The 17,804-nt window shown below is 53.9% G+C and overlaps 1 protein-coding gene across 2 annotated transcripts in view; it reads left to right on the forward strand.

Moving 5' to 3' along the window:
• The first annotated feature begins 3,553 nt into the window (after positions 1-3,553).
• lcp2a (lymphocyte cytosolic protein 2a) overlaps positions 3,554-17,804 on the forward strand; it is a 34,628-nt gene continuing 20,377 nt past the window's right edge. For both annotated transcript variants that reach the window (XM_039775911.1, XM_039775913.1), the window contains exons 1-6: positions 3,554-3,964; positions 11,591-11,653; positions 13,194-13,240; positions 15,687-15,752; positions 15,833-15,861; positions 16,570-16,610. In XM_039775911.1, coding sequence (XP_039631845.1) covers positions 3,887-3,964; positions 11,591-11,653; positions 13,194-13,240; positions 15,687-15,752; positions 15,833-15,861; positions 16,570-16,610 — 324 coding nt within the window. In that variant the 5' untranslated portion in view covers positions 3,554-3,886. The remainder of the gene's footprint in view (positions 3,965-11,590; positions 11,654-13,193; positions 13,241-15,686; positions 15,753-15,832; positions 15,862-16,569; positions 16,611-17,804) is intronic.

Genomic DNA, 17,804 nt, shown 5'->3' on the forward strand with positions numbered 1-17,804 from the left:
CACAGACCGACCGACGCCTGCGCTTTCACACTTTATGTTTGACTGCCGCTTCGTCTGAGCTCTTCACACCCAAACTCAGAAGTCATTGAGGGGGTCTGTTTGTGTGTCGGCCCCTCGGCCTGCTGTTTTGTGGTCAAAACAAAAAGTGAGGAAAAAGACGGCATCTCTGAAACAGCGGGCAGCACACGCATGAATGGCAATGGCCACCAACGGGACATCATGACCGAGCCACCCATTGGAAGCCCCACAATGAATGAATTAGCGCAGTACAGCACTTTGCATTGGCAGAGGGGTGCCACTTCCACCACCACCAATAGACAGCACCCACCTGGATCATGTGATCGCTGCCAATCTTGTGCCAGTCTAATGACCACAGAGAGAGAGAGAGTTAGCCATTAAAGGACAGCAAATAATTAAGGGGGCAGAATGGACAAGGTCATGGTGGGCAATTCAGTCAGGACACTTGCATGCCCAGGGGCCACTTTGTGACCTCAGCTTTACGTCTCATCTGAAGGACGGTGCCAGTCTTTACAGATGGTGTCGGACTGAAGGACTGGCCAGTTTTAAAGGCGAGTGACCCCACAATCCTGTGGATGACACCATCGTCACAGGCCTGGTCACCAACAGCGACCAGACAGAGACGAGCTCATCGGCTGCCCCAAAAGTGCAGGGTGCCCATCTGAACACCAAACCAGGGAGCTGGACAAACACCTGAAGAGGAGGAAGGTGGCTGTGCACACTGCAGGGTGAGCAGCTTTAAGGAGGAGGGACCACCGGTGACGATTTGAAGGTCCCTGCCACCTCAGATGTCTGCTTTGTAACATTAAGACCTCAGCGACACACAGAATTCACTCAAGGACAGCACCACCCGTGTCAAGGCGCCATCTGACCCAAGTGTCAGCCTGCATGGGCACAGTGACCAGTCCACTATGACATCTCCATCCTTGTCCTAAGGGGCGCTTTAAGTTTCATAGTCAGTTCAGCGGGACCACCTGTAATCATTCTGCTGAGCGGAGTTTGGGGTCCGCGTCATACTCGACCCGCTTGTTACTCCCGTTGATGTCATCGCCTTCATTTACACCTCCTACTGGGCATCAGGGGAGCCGGGGAGCGGGAAGAGGAGGACATCGGGGGGGCAGATGGCCATCTAGTGACAATCACAGTGATGGGCGTGGAGGTCACAGCACTGGAGAGCGAGATGTGTGGCGGATGGACGTGTAGAGAAGAATGTCACCGTCGTCTGTATCCATGACAACGACGAGATGGAGCGACATGGAAGTCACCATAGAATGACAGACAAATAAACATCGACAGAGTGACATGAAAGGCACTATATAACGGACAGCAGTAGTCCTGGCCTTGTCCCATGTACAGGTGACGGTCACATTGTTCATTTTATGTAGTGTCATATCTGTTATATAGCGCCTTTCACGTCACTCGGGTGTTTAGCACTTTTCTCCTCCTCGTAGATTCGCCGACTCCGCGGGTTCACAGCGGTCTGCACCTTCACTCGGCGAGGACCACCACCCAAAAACAAATTGTGCTGAACCGCATTAACGGAGCTAAGACCACCGATAATAAAAGGGGGGGCTCAGAGTCCATGTAGGATCAAAAGAGATCGATGTGAAAGGCGCTACATTCACTAGTGACAGGCACACGGACAACACACAGGGTAATTCTGCATTTTAAAACCTTTGTGTTTGTCATGCCAGTCATGGTGGCACAGTGGTAGAGCAGCCACTTCACAACAAGACCACCTGGGGTGCCCACTGCTTGCTGGGGTGGGCTCTGGCCAAAGGGTCTTAGGAAGTGGACGGGCAGACAGTTTCTCCTGGCACTGCAGAGTGTTGAGTGAATTTGGCTCTCCATGACTGTGGCGAGTGCTACACGTGAGGGCGGCACACACTGCCAAAGTTGCCACAAACCCCTAGAGGTGCCCACCCTCTGCATCAGATCGTGCTATGGCACAGGGCACCACAGAGGGCAGTGAGGGTGACACAGAACAGGCCTTGGTAAGCCGGTGGCCGACCTGACCAGTCCCTGTCCTCGGTCCTCCATACCGGACCACTGGCACTGGCACCAGACACTTTCTCTGCACAGATCGCCATTTCTCGTGTCACTCCTGTCACTGCTCTGAGGAGACCCTTGGGTTCAGAAGTTCATGTGACAGCAAACAAACAAAAAGGCCTCAAGATGACACGAAGGACAAGCAGATGGCAGCTTCTTGGGGACAACAGTGCCAGGCACTCAGAGCACCAAGCAAATGATGGTCTGAGGTGACGAAAAAGAAAAGCCCAGCAAGTCAAAGGGCAGAACTGGAAAGATAAAAAGAGAAACAGAAAAAGCAGAAGGAGCGAGCGGGAAACACGAAGGGGAAGAACCTTCTAGAGCGCCGTTACCTCTTATGGTGGGCCTCTGCTGTGTCATCAAAACAGGCGGTGTGTTAAAATGGGGACTTCAATGGGCCCACTGCTGCCACCGTGCATGGCGTGTGCCTCATGAGGCTCGGAGTCACGGCAGAGGACAAAGATGGGCTACAGAGAAGTGACAGCTTCGTCTGCATGTCCAGTGGTGGCACCGACTCAAAGCGGGTGTCACCGGCGGTGTCAGTGGCCAGTCGTCTGTTGTGAATTGGGCAGGAGAAGCTCGGGCAGCATGCCCACCACCCACCAGGTCAGGTTACCGACTGCTGAGCTGTCAAGATGAGACACTTGGGAAATGGCGGGCTGACCCCACGGACCCCCATGTGTGTTTTGCCAGGGACCCCAAGACACACGAGCAGGCAGGATGCCCTCCATGTCATCTTCTCAGCCTTTGTGTTATGAAAAGTGGCACCTGAGTGAGACTCACCAATGCTGGCGCTGGACAGTGGGGACATGTCACAGTGTCACTCAACTGTGCGTTCAGGACAATTAGGACCCTGTCCATTGCTGTCTGTCTACACAGCTACGCTGTAAGGCCCCTCCTAGCTGTTGATCATTAGACTGATATAGCGCCTTTCACATCTACCTAGCCACCTCCTACAGAGCGTCATTTCTCTCTTGTGCCCCCCTCTACCCACCATACTGTGTAGCGCCTTACCTACGTGCCAGTGTTTACTGTGACAGCAGGACATTTCACAGGATTCGGCTAATAATAATAATACGTGGCACTTTCCTAGCCTGGGCCATTATATAGCGCCTTTCCTCTCTTTGTTTAATCCGTCCTTGCCCATGGGGCCGTAACCCTCTCTATCAGTCTATTGTATAGCGCCTTTCCTATCTATTCATTAGTTAGTGCATCGAGACGGCCCCTCTGGTAGCCCGCCCCCCCCGTCTACCTGCTATATAGCGCCTTACCTACATTGAGCCCCTCAGCTCATGAAGTCAGAACTTTGCCGCACTCTGCCCGCTGACAGTAAGGGCCCCACGACTGTGCCAGGCAGCCGTGCAGGACCCCCGCCAGTCTGCACAGCGCCCCCAGCCTGCCTGACGCACTCTGCAGGCCCAGCCTGGCAGCGAGGCGTGACTTCCCTTCTTCTCGACCACAGAAGTGCACAGGAAGCGGTGGAGGAAGTGAAAGGCGCGTTTCTTCGAAGCCCACTTCTTTCTCTCCAGCCTTGGATCGAGGGTCCGTCTTCTGGATTTGAAGACTGCGGCGCTGACCCGCTCGACGCCTTCACGTGCAACAGGAAATCAAGTTTTGCTAAAAAAGGCCCGGTGCCCGTGGCATGGTGGCCGGCCTACACACTTCCTCCATGCATCTGTAAAGCAGCAGCAGCAGCAGCAGCAGCCGGGGTGGTGCTCGACGCCAGGGAGCCATTTTCTTTGGGCTCTCGCACCGAGCGGCATGAGCGAGTGACTTGGCGAGGCAGGACCGAGGACAAGGACGCACTCGCATCGTCACCATGAACTTCAGCCACGTCCCGAGCAGATCTGAGGTCACGCAGTGGGGGCCGAGCCAGCTGGCGGACTACCTGAAGTCGGTGAGTGGGGCATCACGCGGGGCGGGCAGCGGAGTGGCACTCGGCCTATGAGCCTTTCACGTCTCCACGGGAAAGCTGGGCATGCCGCTCTCATGGATGTGAACGTTTGAAAACTGAAAAGCGGGCTAGCGGGTCTGTGCTGAAAGCTGCCACCGTGGCGCGTTGTGGTGCGTTGGCGCTCTCGGCGGAGAGGGCGACTTTGTTGTTTCCGGTTGAAGGCAAAGTCAGACGACAAAGACACAGAGAGACATTAAAGATGGATGCCTGTCCACCCATCGAGGCACAAGCCATCCTTCGGTGGGCAGTGATGCGGGCGTAACTGGGGCACCAGGATGAAGGGCACCTGATACAGTGACTTTAAGAGGGCACACCATGGCAGTCAGGAGCTCTGAAATGGTGTGTGAGCACCAAATTAAACCAACTGGTTGTGTGTACCGGTAAGTCCCCTGGGCGAGTTGGCTGCCCACCATGACAGTCCTGGCCACCCCTTTGGTTTTCCCCGTGTTCATGTCAGACACGCAGCTGACGGGCACTCCGTGGTTCTCTGCAGGCACCAAGATGAGCCAACGGATTGAAACCTCAGCAGCACAAGGAATCTGAGGACGGAGACTTTGGTGCCCCCGGGCGATTTGGGCAGTGGTCTGTCCTGAAGTCTCGTGACTGATGGGTGACACCAAGTTAGACCGAGCTGATAAATCAGGGCGGAACTCTGAAATGGGACCCCCGTAGCAAACCCAAAAACAAACGCAGCGACTGACCTGGCACTGGGCAGCAGGTTCAAAGAGGCTTAGGAGATGCCATCGTCGAAGGCAGAAGCAGAAATCCTTGGGCCACACTGAGTTGTGTCACCGACCATCGGCCATACGTCGAGGTGGAAACACAAGATGGTCTGCAATCCCCCTGAATTGGGGGCGGGGAGGTCGGCAGCGCAGTCGGGTTCAAATGCCAGCTGTGCCCTCTAGAGTGGCTCACCGCCTCCCCCTATTGATGTCTTTATCTAAGATGACACCCAACATGTCACCGGGGTACCTCACGGCTGCAGCGACTCTGGGTGGGCTTTACTGTGAAATCTGGCTGGCTGCTCCTGGGTGTTTTTGGTTATGAAAGGCGCTATATAACGTGGCCAGGAGGGCACGTATCCCACAATCCTGCTGCACTGTTCAGCTCCGCAGCTCTTAAGCCTGACTTGTTCTGCCATCTGCATGACTTGCTGGGCCAGGGCAGGCGTAAGTTGTACCCTCAGTCCACCAGAAGGCCCACTGCTCAGATGGTCCCACAATTCTAATGGGCATCTTCTGATTCTCGACATGATGGCAGAAGACCCAGCAAGCAAAACGGCGGGCGCCCCCAGGTTCTGTTTATTTGCCTAACTCCCTTTAATCCTCCCTCCCTACACACCACTGTCTTGACAGCCTTTAGCTTTAGGATGCCCACCATGATGCCCTCCACGACAGTCGTGAGAGGATTTCACTGTTCATACGAAGTCTGTGACCACTCACGTGACACACGTCATAAAACAGATAAGTGTGCTCTGCCAAGTGGGTGTGACAGTGTGCCCACCTAGGAGCGGCAGCAGCGCCCACTGGGTGGCACTTCGAAGTGGGTTACAGCCCCTTGGAGCGTCATCAAGTACACTTTCCAGATGTCACTTTTTGTCACCGTACGACTCTCTACATCCCATTCAGGACCACCACTATGGAAATGAAAAGTGCGCAGAACGACACGGCCAGCTTTGGGGTGCCAGTTATTAAAATGGGGGCTCCCGTACACCCTGAACCCCACGCTTCCTCGCCCGGCCTGCTGATGGGGACAGACAGAGAAGCCAGTGGGCACGACTGGCAGTGCCCCCCCACCGTGTTGGCTGCCCGAGGAGAACCCGCGGCTCCTCATGTGCCCCTCCTGTCCTCACAGCAGCGAGTGTTCGACGCCGTGGGCTGCTTCTCCATTACCGACTTTCTCTTCACTTGGCTCCTCTCGTCTTGTGATCTGAGGGCCGAGCGAGATGCCCAGGGGTGTGTGCCCTCAGGTCCTCGTCCCCCACCAAACCCACCGGCTGTTCTTCCAGTAGTCTGTGACTAGCGCATTTGACTTTGGGTGACACCTTGGTGACTCGTGACGATGTCTTTATCACAATTTTACAGACATTCAGTCATCCTGCTCACGAGGAAGACTCCGGCCTGAGAACAAACATCTCGAGGTCTTCTTCACTAAATAAGAAGAGAGGGGCCCACGTCACCCAAAGTAATGGGGGATTAGGGCGAGTTCTGACCGGGGGCACCGATGCTGAGGTACAAACTGAACATGTGCCTCTTGTGGGGGGTCGGGGGTGGTCCGGGCACAAATTCATTCCTCATGTATTCCTCGGCGCCATTAGTAACATTAGCTGGCCGGTCACAGTGCCACTTCTAAAGACCACCAGACCCCTCTTGAATGGAGTGAAGCTGCAGAGCTTTTACCCCGATGGTTTACCCCGGTGGTCCGAGGACAGAGCGCTGTTTTAGTCAGTCAGTCCAGATTGCTTTCAAATGATTTCCACTCAGGGATGCGCCAAGAGAGCCTTGCAGTCAATTCAGCTCAGTCTACTTTTGGGCAGCGCGGGCACAGACTACCGTGACAAGTCCTCAGCTCAAACGTCACACGTCACTAAACACCCAGTCCACTGATCAGACTCACAGGAATACAAAGCCAGCGGCCGGATGGTGGGCATCACAAATGGCGCCCCCTCCATCACCAGATGGCTGCCCCCCGTGTGAGTGAAAGGAACCTTCCAGCGTCTGTCGGCCGACATGCATTTGGGTCGTTGTGTTTCAAAACGGGAGTTACGATGGACACGGGCACCGCTCTTCTCTGTTGATTCGTTGTTATATTTGTGACCACCGGGACATCTTCATCTGCCGGTCCTGCCAGGTGAAGATGATGAAGAAGCAGACAGCTGGAAAAATCCAAAAGAGAAGAAAATGAAGTGTGTGTAAAGTGGCACACTGGTGAAGGCCTGGGACAGAAGGGTCACATCTCAGGCTGGCAGCGTGTGACACCAAGCAAGTCACTTCAGCTGCCTGCGCTGTAACTAGAAAAAACAAACCAAAACGTCACCAACTGCATCTCAAATGTCACCTTGGATGAAGACGTCAGGCAAACAAGTCTAAGTGACAAATGTCCAGTCACTTATTCTTTACAGAAGAATGGCGTGTTTACCTTCCAACTGATCCTTTATTAGGGGCCAAGGGTCTTTGGGGGGGGGGTCCGCCGCCCGCTTTGTACAAAACGCCATATCAGGCGATGTCCCCGACACTGTAGCGTTTATGTCGCCTTTTCTACACCAACTGCACGCTGGCAAGGGCACCTCCGCCATCACCGTAAAGCTCCGCCGCATTTCCACGAAGACCTCCTCGCTCTGCAAACCAAGACGATCACCTCTGCTCTGCGCCCCCGCCCGCTCCCCCGCAAGCCTCCGCGGCGCACATGCGCCCTCCGCACATGCCGCCCATAATGCTGATTGGCTGATCGCCAGTCCGTCACGACTGTGAGCGGGTTGATCGAACGTGAAGAGCTGCGACAAGCGAGGACCGAGTCCTACCGCGCTGGGGTCCACTTGAGCTCCTCATCGTAGACAGCGTTTCGGTTTGGACACAAAGTGATGCCAAGCCGAGGGCAGGTGGGCGCCAGGCTGGCCGCAGGATCACGTGCGGCGACACAGAATGAGGGGCTCTTGGGCGGGGGTCCTGCCTTGCGCTCAGTGCTAGAGGGACAGGCGACCCTGACTTGAGGCGCTCATGTGACGTGGCGCTGGCTGCGCGCCCACCGCTTTCACGTACAAAAACCAAAAGCAGAGCCGCTGACAGTGGGCTCCGTTTTAAATCGCGCTTACAAGCTGCACTATTAAGACCCTCTAGCAGACCCCCCGACCAGAAAGTCACCTTAGCGCAGTGGAGTCGCACGGGGTGTCCACAAGTAACACGGCTGTGGTCGTAAGTGTACTCAGCGTTAGGGTATAAGACTCTTACGCAGTCGGGGTGGTCTCTGCCTTGCCCCCCAATGCTCGTTCCCTGCTCTGGATAAGCGGGTTGGATGGATGGATGTCAGAAAACCAGACGACGTGTAAAAAACGCCACACTCCTGGAATTGTCACTATCTCTGATATTCGTTATGGCGCAGAGTTTGGGGGGTCGACAATGGTGTATGGCAGTAGTGACCTCTAGGGGCGCCACTGTGCCCACTTAGCTCAGTGCTGAGAATGCTGCCAGTGGTGCTCTGTACTCGTTGGGGTTGGCACGGTGGTAGCACTGCTGCCCCATATCAGGGAGACACGCAGGTGCGGTCAGGTGGTGTGCGGTCAGGTGGTGTGCGTTCACCTGCCCAGGTGTTCTTTCTGCCTCGCGCCTGATGAAGTTTGCTATGCCAGGCGCCAGCTCCTCTGTGACCCTGTCCTGTATAAGTGGGTGGCGGGTGGCGGGCTGACAAGTACCTTCTGTGACTGTTCAACTGCTTGAGTTGTGACTTTGTCATCGCCGAGGCCGCAGACGAGATGTCCGCTCATTCATGTTGCTGCCCAGGGCTATACCAATCAAATGTACCCCCATGCACCTTGTCCAGGCTCACACAGTCCTGGCCATCTTATCCCTGATTTCCCCGACTTGTGTTTGGTGGCAGGGGTCGCATGTCACTCGTCTTTGGTGACACTTATCGTGTGACTGAGATTCTGAAAGTTGCCCGCAGCTTTTACTTCACGCATTATAAACTTGGGGTGCGGGCCTGGGTGCGTATCCAGAAAAGCATTGCAGGCATTAAGAGGGTTTTAAGATGGCAGAAGTGCCAGTGTGCTACCAATGTCGCCTCATCGCCTCTTTATTGCTTTGTGCAGATCAGTGAGAACGCCTGGAGGGACTTAATGGGACTTGATGCACGGGAGGGCACACATCAGCATTTAATAATGGAAGAAAATGACTAAGGGAGCGGGCAAGGAGAATGAAATCTCCTCCAGCAGATGGCAAATGGTGTGCCGCTAGAATAAGGCCATTACTGCCGAGTGAGACTGCACAGTGTGCCAGCGTGCCACCATCACCCTGGATATTTTAATTGAAGAAAGTCCTACAGGGAAAGGCAGAGGAGAAAGCAGGGTGGCATAGCAGTGGGCTGTGCAGAACATGGCTGGCACCAGACGAGTCATTTGCCCTGCCCGGCCAGCACCCAATGTGTAAAAACGTAAAGCGCCTCGAGGGGACGCCCAGCGTAGAGAGCTGGCTGCAGAAGACGCGAGGTGACGGGTCGCTCAGTCTGCCCTTTGGCATTTTAATTGTGTGGATGATTCCTTGTTGTTTTCTTGTGTTGTTATCCTCATTCAGACCCCTGTGGGACCCCCAGATTTCAGGCCCCCCGTTTTCTTTTTTCACTCTGAACGTCTGCTCTCTAAGGGAGGGCGGCCTCGTTGATTTCTACGGGGAAGTCCCACACACGTCTGGATCAGGGCCGGGCATCTTGACTCCAACTGGCAGGGCACAGCGGCACAGCTGTCACCCTCACAAGACGTTTGATTCTTGAGTGGCCCCACCTCAGTGCAGGTTTGTGCCCGAGTGGGCCCGTCCAGGGTGGGTTCCTGGCTCGGACTCTGCCCCTGTGGCCCTCCCTTCCATAAAGTACTGACAACTGTTAACACTCACCAGTATATAGCGCCTTTCAAAGAGTCAACTCGCTGGTGCCAGGCAATTCTGAGTCCAACAGGGTGACCTGCACTAACAAACGGGACCCTCCGGGCACAAACATCTGCCGACGGTGGACCTTCAACGACTTTGTGAGGTCGGCTGGGAATGTGGCTCCCAAAATGGGCTCCGGGGAAACTGGAAGGTCAGGCGAGAAGGTGTGGGCAGAGTGTGCGGAGAAGAGCCGACTGGGCAGCGTCGCTCAATCTGTTAACTGATTACTGGTGCCACCTTTGGGCAATGCCAGTAAAAAAACTGAGTAAGATGCCCACCCCAGGATGCCAGCTGAATGTGGGGGACTTCCTGTCTTTGCTCAGAGGGTCCTCTGCTTCCTCGCCTCGGTCACCTTCAGCTTTCTCTTGGAAGTTTGCCACACGATGTCCTCATTTGGCACCAAGTGACGCCCGCTGGGTCATCTGGGGATCGGTCGACTCCCGTCGTTAGCTGGGTGAACATGTGGCTCGCTCGTGCACTTGCTTTTGTTAGAGGGGTCTGGACGAGTGGGCCCAATGCAGGACAGTCTTCTGCCACTCCAGTCCTGCACCCGTTGCCCTTGCGCGTAAGAGGGGCTCCTCCAGCTACAGGGTCTCCAGAGCCCAGACGTCTTGACATTGGGGTCTTGGGTGCGTACAGGTCGACTACCATAAAGGCCGCCAATTGTTGAGTTTGGCTCTTTGTTTGAGCTTGGGTATTTAGATGGCACCTCTAGACTGTCACTTGGCTTGTGACCCATTGTCTTATCTGAGGTGACTGACAATGTTTGAGGTACAGTTGGTGGCATGACCCGCTCGCTGTCACGTAGTGGTGTCTGAGGTCCAAAGCCTTACCCAGTGTGCCACACTGCCAGCCCCGATTATCAGAACGGGCCCAGCGGCTCCACTCCAAAGGGAGGCCCCATCAAGAAGAAGCCGATTTTGAGCATTTTAAGCCAGGACTTGAATAATGCCAGTCTGTCGTACAAAGCCCCCCAGGTGATGCTGACACATTGACAAAAGCCCCCTGGGCGTGACTACCCTGCGGTCACTGGCTGAGTCTGTCACCACACAGTTGGCACCCACCAACCCCTTGCTGCTTGTCCTCCCACACATTAATGTCAGTGAAACAAGGGCACCCCCAAGCGAGCCAACGTCCCAAAGCCAGAGGGGTCCGGCTGCAGACCGCCGGAGCTCTGGGACGATCTTCATTGAAGAGCCAATCAGATTACACATTAGTATCACATGGTTTAAGCAAACCCACAGCGCTACATGACACGCCCATTCGCCAGTCATCAGATAGCTCCTCCCACAACCCTGAACTTCCCACAGTGTGAGGATGTTAGGGGAGATGTGCCCTCAAGATGGGCGAGATGACCGGACACATCGCGTAACATCACTGGCGTGCAGCACCAAAGGCCACCAGACATCTGATTGGCTCCTCAATGGAGCCGAGGACGCGCCCTCTGCAGTTGGACTCTACTGGTGCCCACAGGTAGCCAAACGAGGCCTGTGGTAGCCTAAAGTCGTTCAGAGCCCGTGGGCAGCACAGCCATGTTTGGCTGCAGGTAGGCCATGCCCCATGCCCCATGCCACACATCCACGTCACTGTTTTACTCCGGTCTCTCAGTTCCAACGCTGCTCCGGCGGGTCACCGTTCCTCTTTGTTGCGTGGGCTTTCTCAGGGCATCACTGGAGCCACTTGTTTAGACTGTTCAGGTGGGCATCCAAACAGAACATAACAGGAGCGGAGCATGCCATCCATTACTGCTGCCACTGGCATCCCAGCTCCTCCTGGTCTCCTTCCACGACTTGGTGTACTGCACAAGATGAGCTCCACGTGGCGGGCAGGCGGGCTCTTGCATGGGCAGCGTGGCGAGGGCGGGCATTTTGTCTCTTCAGGGGTATTTGAGTTTGGATGTGCGGCCCTGACGAGTCTCCACTTCTTCTTTTTGCAGATGAACCTGAAAGACTGTGACAAGGTCGTCAAGAAGCACAACATCAATGGGCACCGCTTCCTGGTAAGCAGTCTGCCAAAGGGCACTGTGCCGCAATCCTGCTATTAGACTCAGTCAGAGTACCCGGCGTCTGGCAGCCATCGCCCACAAACTGGGACGAAGTGGGCCTCAGACGGTGACAGGAGCACTCGGAGCTCCTTGCGTGTCATCCTGGGGACACCACTTGACATGCTATGCCAGCGCTCAGCGGAGGCCGAGGTGACGAGAGCCGTTATCTGCGTCTCCACATCCATCTGTCTTCCTGTTTACTTACAGTGTGTGCTACAAAGTGTCCTGGCAGTGCCACCTCCTGGCAGAGAGACGTCAGTTGTGCCACCCGTAATCGCAACATGGCACTGAGTGAGTCACTTTGGCCGCCAGGATTACAAAAGCAGGAAATGAAGTGCAGTACAGCATGCTGCTGTGGAGAGGCGCTATATATACAGTGACAACAGCACCCTCCGAGTGTGTGACAGTGTGTGACAGCGAGTGACTTCAGACTGTCCACATGAGGAAACAAAGGAGCATCACACTGTATAGCGTCACAAAGCCTAACGGCCAGGTCAGAATGTGACCCCGACAGAGTGACGTCACCCCCAGGGTTGGCAGCGTACACACGATGCACCCTCTCAAAAGGCGCTATATAGTGACACGACTGAGTCACGTCACCTCTCAGCATTCACATCTGTGTCTATAACGTGACACAACATGGAGGTCACTATGAAGAGGTGCTATATTATGACCTGTCTCTGTGTCCCTCCCTCTGAACTCAGTGTCACCACGACCGAGTCATGTCACCTCTTGGTGCTCACACTGTAAACGTATGGAGACGTCTCTCCCAGAACTATAAAATGACCTGGCATGTTTACTGTGCAAAGGCGCTATACACAGTCACATAGCAAATGCCAGGCGAGACGGGCACCTCGGTGACAAACCAGCACAGCAATAGTGGGATAGTGGCAGGGCTTGACAAGGCCACCACGGAGTCACCAAGTGGGACATCAAGGAGGCCACCACGGAGTGTCCAGTGACAGCAGCTGCTCTGAACTTCTGGATTGGACAGTCCGGCGGGGCTGCAGGCTGACCAACATTCAGGACCACCGATTAGGAAGGGGATAAAGCGAGTGCCACCTGCTCACTTTCTTGGGTGCCCAGCCTTGACTGGCGCCATACATGGAAGTCAGACGGGAAAGCATAAGGCCCCGGGTTCAAGGTGTGACCTTGACAAAGTCGAGACAGCACTTGGGACTTAAGTTTGGCTTTTGAAGATTCTCGTCGAGTCCCAAGTGACCAAAAAGCCATTGCTCACCGAGCGCGACACACTCAGTGACCTCCTCAACGCTGGACTTGGGGACGAGATGGCCTTAGCACATGTGCTCTGGTCACATGGGGTGTAATAAACCAAAGGAAAAGGCAGGGCTGGCACGAGGGGCACCGGGACCACAGCCAGGACGGCACATCAGTCCACAGCCCCGGCCAGCAGAGGGGTCACTGCCTTGACCCCCACGTGGTGTTGCTTTGTCCTTCATCACCTCACCATCGTCCTCTTCTTCTTTCATTCCAGGAGCTCTCCGAGAACGACCTGCAGAAGTTCCCCAAGACGCACGCCCCGTGAGTAGACAGCTGCTTCTGTGGGGCGGGTGGGACACCGAGGGGTCAACGCTCCCAATGACTCCTCAAAATTAGGGTCACAGTGGCCACCCCATTGCACGTCAGTCATTCACCTGCCTCTCCGGTGCCCCTCCAGCATGCCCCAGAAATCTCGCTGGCACTCAGGCGAGGGGGTAAGTGTCCCCCTTGCCCTAAGAAGCAGGTCCTCCAACACGTCCCACCGCTGACCTCTCATCTTTGACACAGTACGAGGGTGGTCACATGACTGCCAGGGTTGCCATGTGACATTAGGGCGCACGTCGCCCCCTGCTGGGCAGATATAAACCTGCATGGAGAGCCAGTCTGCCAACACCCAGAGCTCCACGCTGTTGAGGAGCCAACCACATTGTGCCCATTCTGTGACATTTAGTGTCTACATAAGTGACGCTGTGTGACACGCCCGCTCACTCGTGCCTTTGTCCACGTGCCCACCTCACTTGTTAAAGATTTAGATTCAGCAGACAGTTGCCATTTGTTGAGGTGTTCAGACTCCCCCAGTGTGTCTTACTGCCCAGTTCCTGCCCCATCAACTGAGACTGGACCCTCCAGGACCATCATGTGTGCCCCTCAATCGCCAACTGTGGTCAAAAAGCTGGGGCAGTCTATACATGCCCAGGACCCCTGGGTGGTGCAGGCCATCGTACATCAGGGGGTCAGATATACGGGCACCGCTAGCCCACTGGTCTCTAGTCTCATGGCTGTCATCTGTGTCCCCATGCAGCGACTCCCTGTGAGGGTCCAATACCTGTGCCTGGGCTTTACAGCTGCACCCTGGTAGTGCCACTTGCTGTGGACCATGTACCCCAATGCCATGCAGAGATGAGAGGGCAGCACTGCAATGCTTGAACACCAGGCTCAGCCCGGCTGTGTCAGAGTGTCGCCAAGATGCCCACCGCCTGGCCTGGTGGATGGCACTGTGGCTAATAAACACTCAAAGGGAGGCTGCAGAGCCCATCACCCACAGCAGCCTGGCACAAGTCCTTTTGGTTGTGGCTCACTTGACCTTCAGTGTTTGTCAAAAGTTTTTGGAACTGTGAGCTTTGCCCGACTGTCACGTGAGGCGCGTTGGCGTAGTCTAAGAGTTTTTATTTAGTCTGTGCCACAAACGGCCGGCGTTCACTTTTGATGTTCACCTCGATTGAAAGCTGCGTGCCCGTGGCATCTGCTGTTATGCAAGAAGGAAAACTTGAAATGGAAACTTGCGACACATCCGGTGTGCTTGTGGCAGGACGATGTGATGTCACAGGCAGGTCACATGAACCCTGTCAATGTCACAAATCCTTCTGGCTCTTTGTTTAAATCACACAGTGGACAAGGAGGGCAAAAGGGGGGCCAGCAGGTCTGAGTCAGTGCCTGGCAGTCAGGAGCTAAAAACCAAAGACACAAAATAAATAAATACAACAAAGACACCTGGGCAGCACCATAAGGTGCCCACGTCACTGGGCCATGTGCCCCATCATCAGCTGGCACAAACAGCACAATATACAACTCACTGGAAAAAAGAAAAAGGGGACACATACGGATGTGAGCCCCCTGAGCTTGAAAATGGATGGTCAGGGTGCCAGCTCCTCACTGGGCACAGAGGGTGAGTAGATGAGGGTGTGGCACAGGGAGAAGGTGTAGTGAGGCCTGCAGGGACCTACTTGGACCTTAAAAGGGATTGAGGATGGCAAGTGAAAGATAAAAGCTGCAGGGCAGACAACAGGTAGGTAGGTTGGCATGAAAGGCGCTATATCAGCGCAGACTGGCAGACAGAAATGACAGAGGGAGACAGGAAGTACAGAGCAGTAACCGACATCAGAAACTGAAATGAAAGGCGCTATATAAAGAGAGAGAGCGGTGAAGGGGATATTTACAGGAAAGAGGCCATACATACGATACACCTGAAAGGCGCTATATAAGATATGAGAGGCGCTATATGGGTCCTGCCCTTCACATGTAATTAAAAACTGAAAGGCGCTATATAAACGCACACAGGAAAGAGGCTACTGCCTGGGACAGATGGCCATGAAAGGCGCTATATAACAGGCGACTACTGCATAGAGGTGGGCGGAGTCAGAACATGTAGCTATGAAGGCACTAAATGAACACAAAGACTTGAAAGGCGCTATATAAACGTACACCGCCCAGCAGATACGACAGAACAGAGACCACACACGCACTGGTGCGGCTGTACAATCAGGTGGACCATTTCACCGTCCTGCCTTGACCAGCAGCGAGCCTGCACTGGACGTCACCCCCCCACATTAACTCAGGCTGCCCGCCGGTCTGCCCGTGTACCTTGGCATCGAGTCTCTTATCCCTCAATGCGTTGGCCAGTCATGTTCAGGGACAGTCCGTCCGGGGTCCCTGTGGACGGTGGGCTCAGATGGCCGCTGGCTGGAACTTTCCTTTTCTTTGTTCACAGCTTAGTTACTCGTCTTTGCATCGAAATCAAAAAAAAGGAGGACCGCCGAGGCTTTTTCTGCAAAAAGTAAGTGCTGTTCTTGTTGCTATGCCACCTCCTCGGTGCCCTCACGACACCCACTAACCAAGACCCCCTTCTTCACACAGGCCAGCAGCTCCGAAGTACCAAGAGCAAGGTAAGCAGGCTGATTTCTCTTCAAACTATCGGGCACAAGGCTGGTGCCAGTCCATGACACTCACACAGGGCCCATTTAGGACCACCAGCTGGTCTGTCACCAAGGTGACAAGCAACTTCCAGGGAGTGACGGTGGGGATACGTGTGTCCCCTCCAGGGTAGTCCTGCAGTCACAGGCTTACCTTAGGGCTTGTTTATGTGTTTAAAGTTCCTAACAGACGGTTTGGGGGTCTCCCAGCATATGAAGACTACCTAAACAAACAGTGAGGCCCAGCAGTGGCGATGATCACCCAACTCTCTGGTGCCACCCACCTCCGTGGGCTTTATGACCAGGGTGTCCCCAGAAAGGGCCTTTTGCTTTACTGCACCCCAGAGCTTTTACAGGGGACCCTCTGCCGGCTGGGTGTGACACCTCAGGGGAGGCCTTGTGGGGCTCCAATCTGCAGGTCACTCCCTCGCTCTCCTGGGGGTCCTGCCGACTGTAACTCCGACCCTTGTTGACCGGTCAGCACACTGCATTCTTAGCACTGCAGCCCCTTCCTCCAATGTGTGAGCCCAGCGGTCACCCGGAGCAACAGGAGCCGACCCTGGGTGGGAGGCCAGTCCATCACAGGAGCCGCTCACACTAAGCTGAGCCCCTTGGGGTCCACTTGGTCACCATGTTGGTCACTAACCACAGTCGTGTCTTTCATTGTCTCCTCTCTTACAGAATGCATGCAAGAAGATGCCGGCTGGGACTCGGAGGAATTTGTGAGTTGTGCTCCGTCCTCTTAGCGAAGGGGCCAGAGGCGGTAAAGACCACCGTGACTGGGGTGGGGGCAAATGAGCCAGGGGGAAACGCCACAGCCCAAGTGAGTGGCAAACGTCACCAAAGACAAAAACTCTCATCAGGAACAAAACGGGCACTGCCATCTTACATGGGACTGGCACATGACCGGCAATGGGCATGGCAACTGCAAGCAACAAAACAGGGCAGTGTAACTGTGATTGCCTGGCCATGACAGTCACAACAGGGGCTGTGAGAAAGTATTTGCCCCCTTTCTGATTTTGTGTCTTTGTTGAAATAAAAAACCAGAACAGAGATAAACAGATACGAAGGCAGAGACATGAAAGGCGCTATATGATAGATAGATAGAGTGAAAGGCACTATATAATTGATAGATAGATAGATAGATAGATAGATAGAAGTGAAAGGCACTATATAATAGATAGATAGATATGAAAGGCACTATATGATAGAGTGAAAGGTGCTATATAATAGATAGATAGATAGATAGATAGATAGATAGATAGATAGATAGATAGATAGAAGTGAAAGGCACTATATAATAGATAGATAGATAGATATGAAAGGCACTATATAAGAGATAGATAGATAGATAGATAGATAGATAGATAGATAGATAGATAAATAGATAGATATGAAAGGCACTATATAAGAGATAGATAGATAGATAGATATGAAAGGCGCTATATAAGAGATAGATAGATAGATAGAAGTGAAAGGCACTATATAATAGATAGATAGATATGAAAGGCACTATATAATTTAGTTAGATAGATAGGCACTATATAGATGGGTAATCAATAGATTTGAAAGGCACTCTAAGATAGATAGAAAGGCACTATATAATAGAGTGAAAGGCGCTATATCATAGACAGACAGAGTGAAAGGCGCTACAGAGGTCACTTTATTCACCCCAAGGGGGAGCTCAAAACTAGAAATATTCTAACAAACGACAGCAGCCAACCAAACAAGAAGCCGACTCTGACTTCACTGTAACCTCAATTCTGAATTGCAGTTTAAAATTTTGAAGTCATAAAGTTGCCCAACCCCTGCCTTGCCCATGTGAAAAGGTAGCTGCCCCCTTATTTACTCCCTCAAACGGCTGATAATCTGAGTCAGCTGACTGAACACAGCCAGTCCTGTTACTTTAAAGCCCA

Source organism: Polypterus senegalus, chromosome 13 (genome assembly GCF_016835505.1).
Source record: "Polypterus senegalus isolate Bchr_013 chromosome 13, ASM1683550v1, whole genome shotgun sequence".
Taxonomy (NCBI): Eukaryota; Metazoa; Chordata; class Cladistia; order Polypteriformes; family Polypteridae; genus Polypterus; species Polypterus senegalus.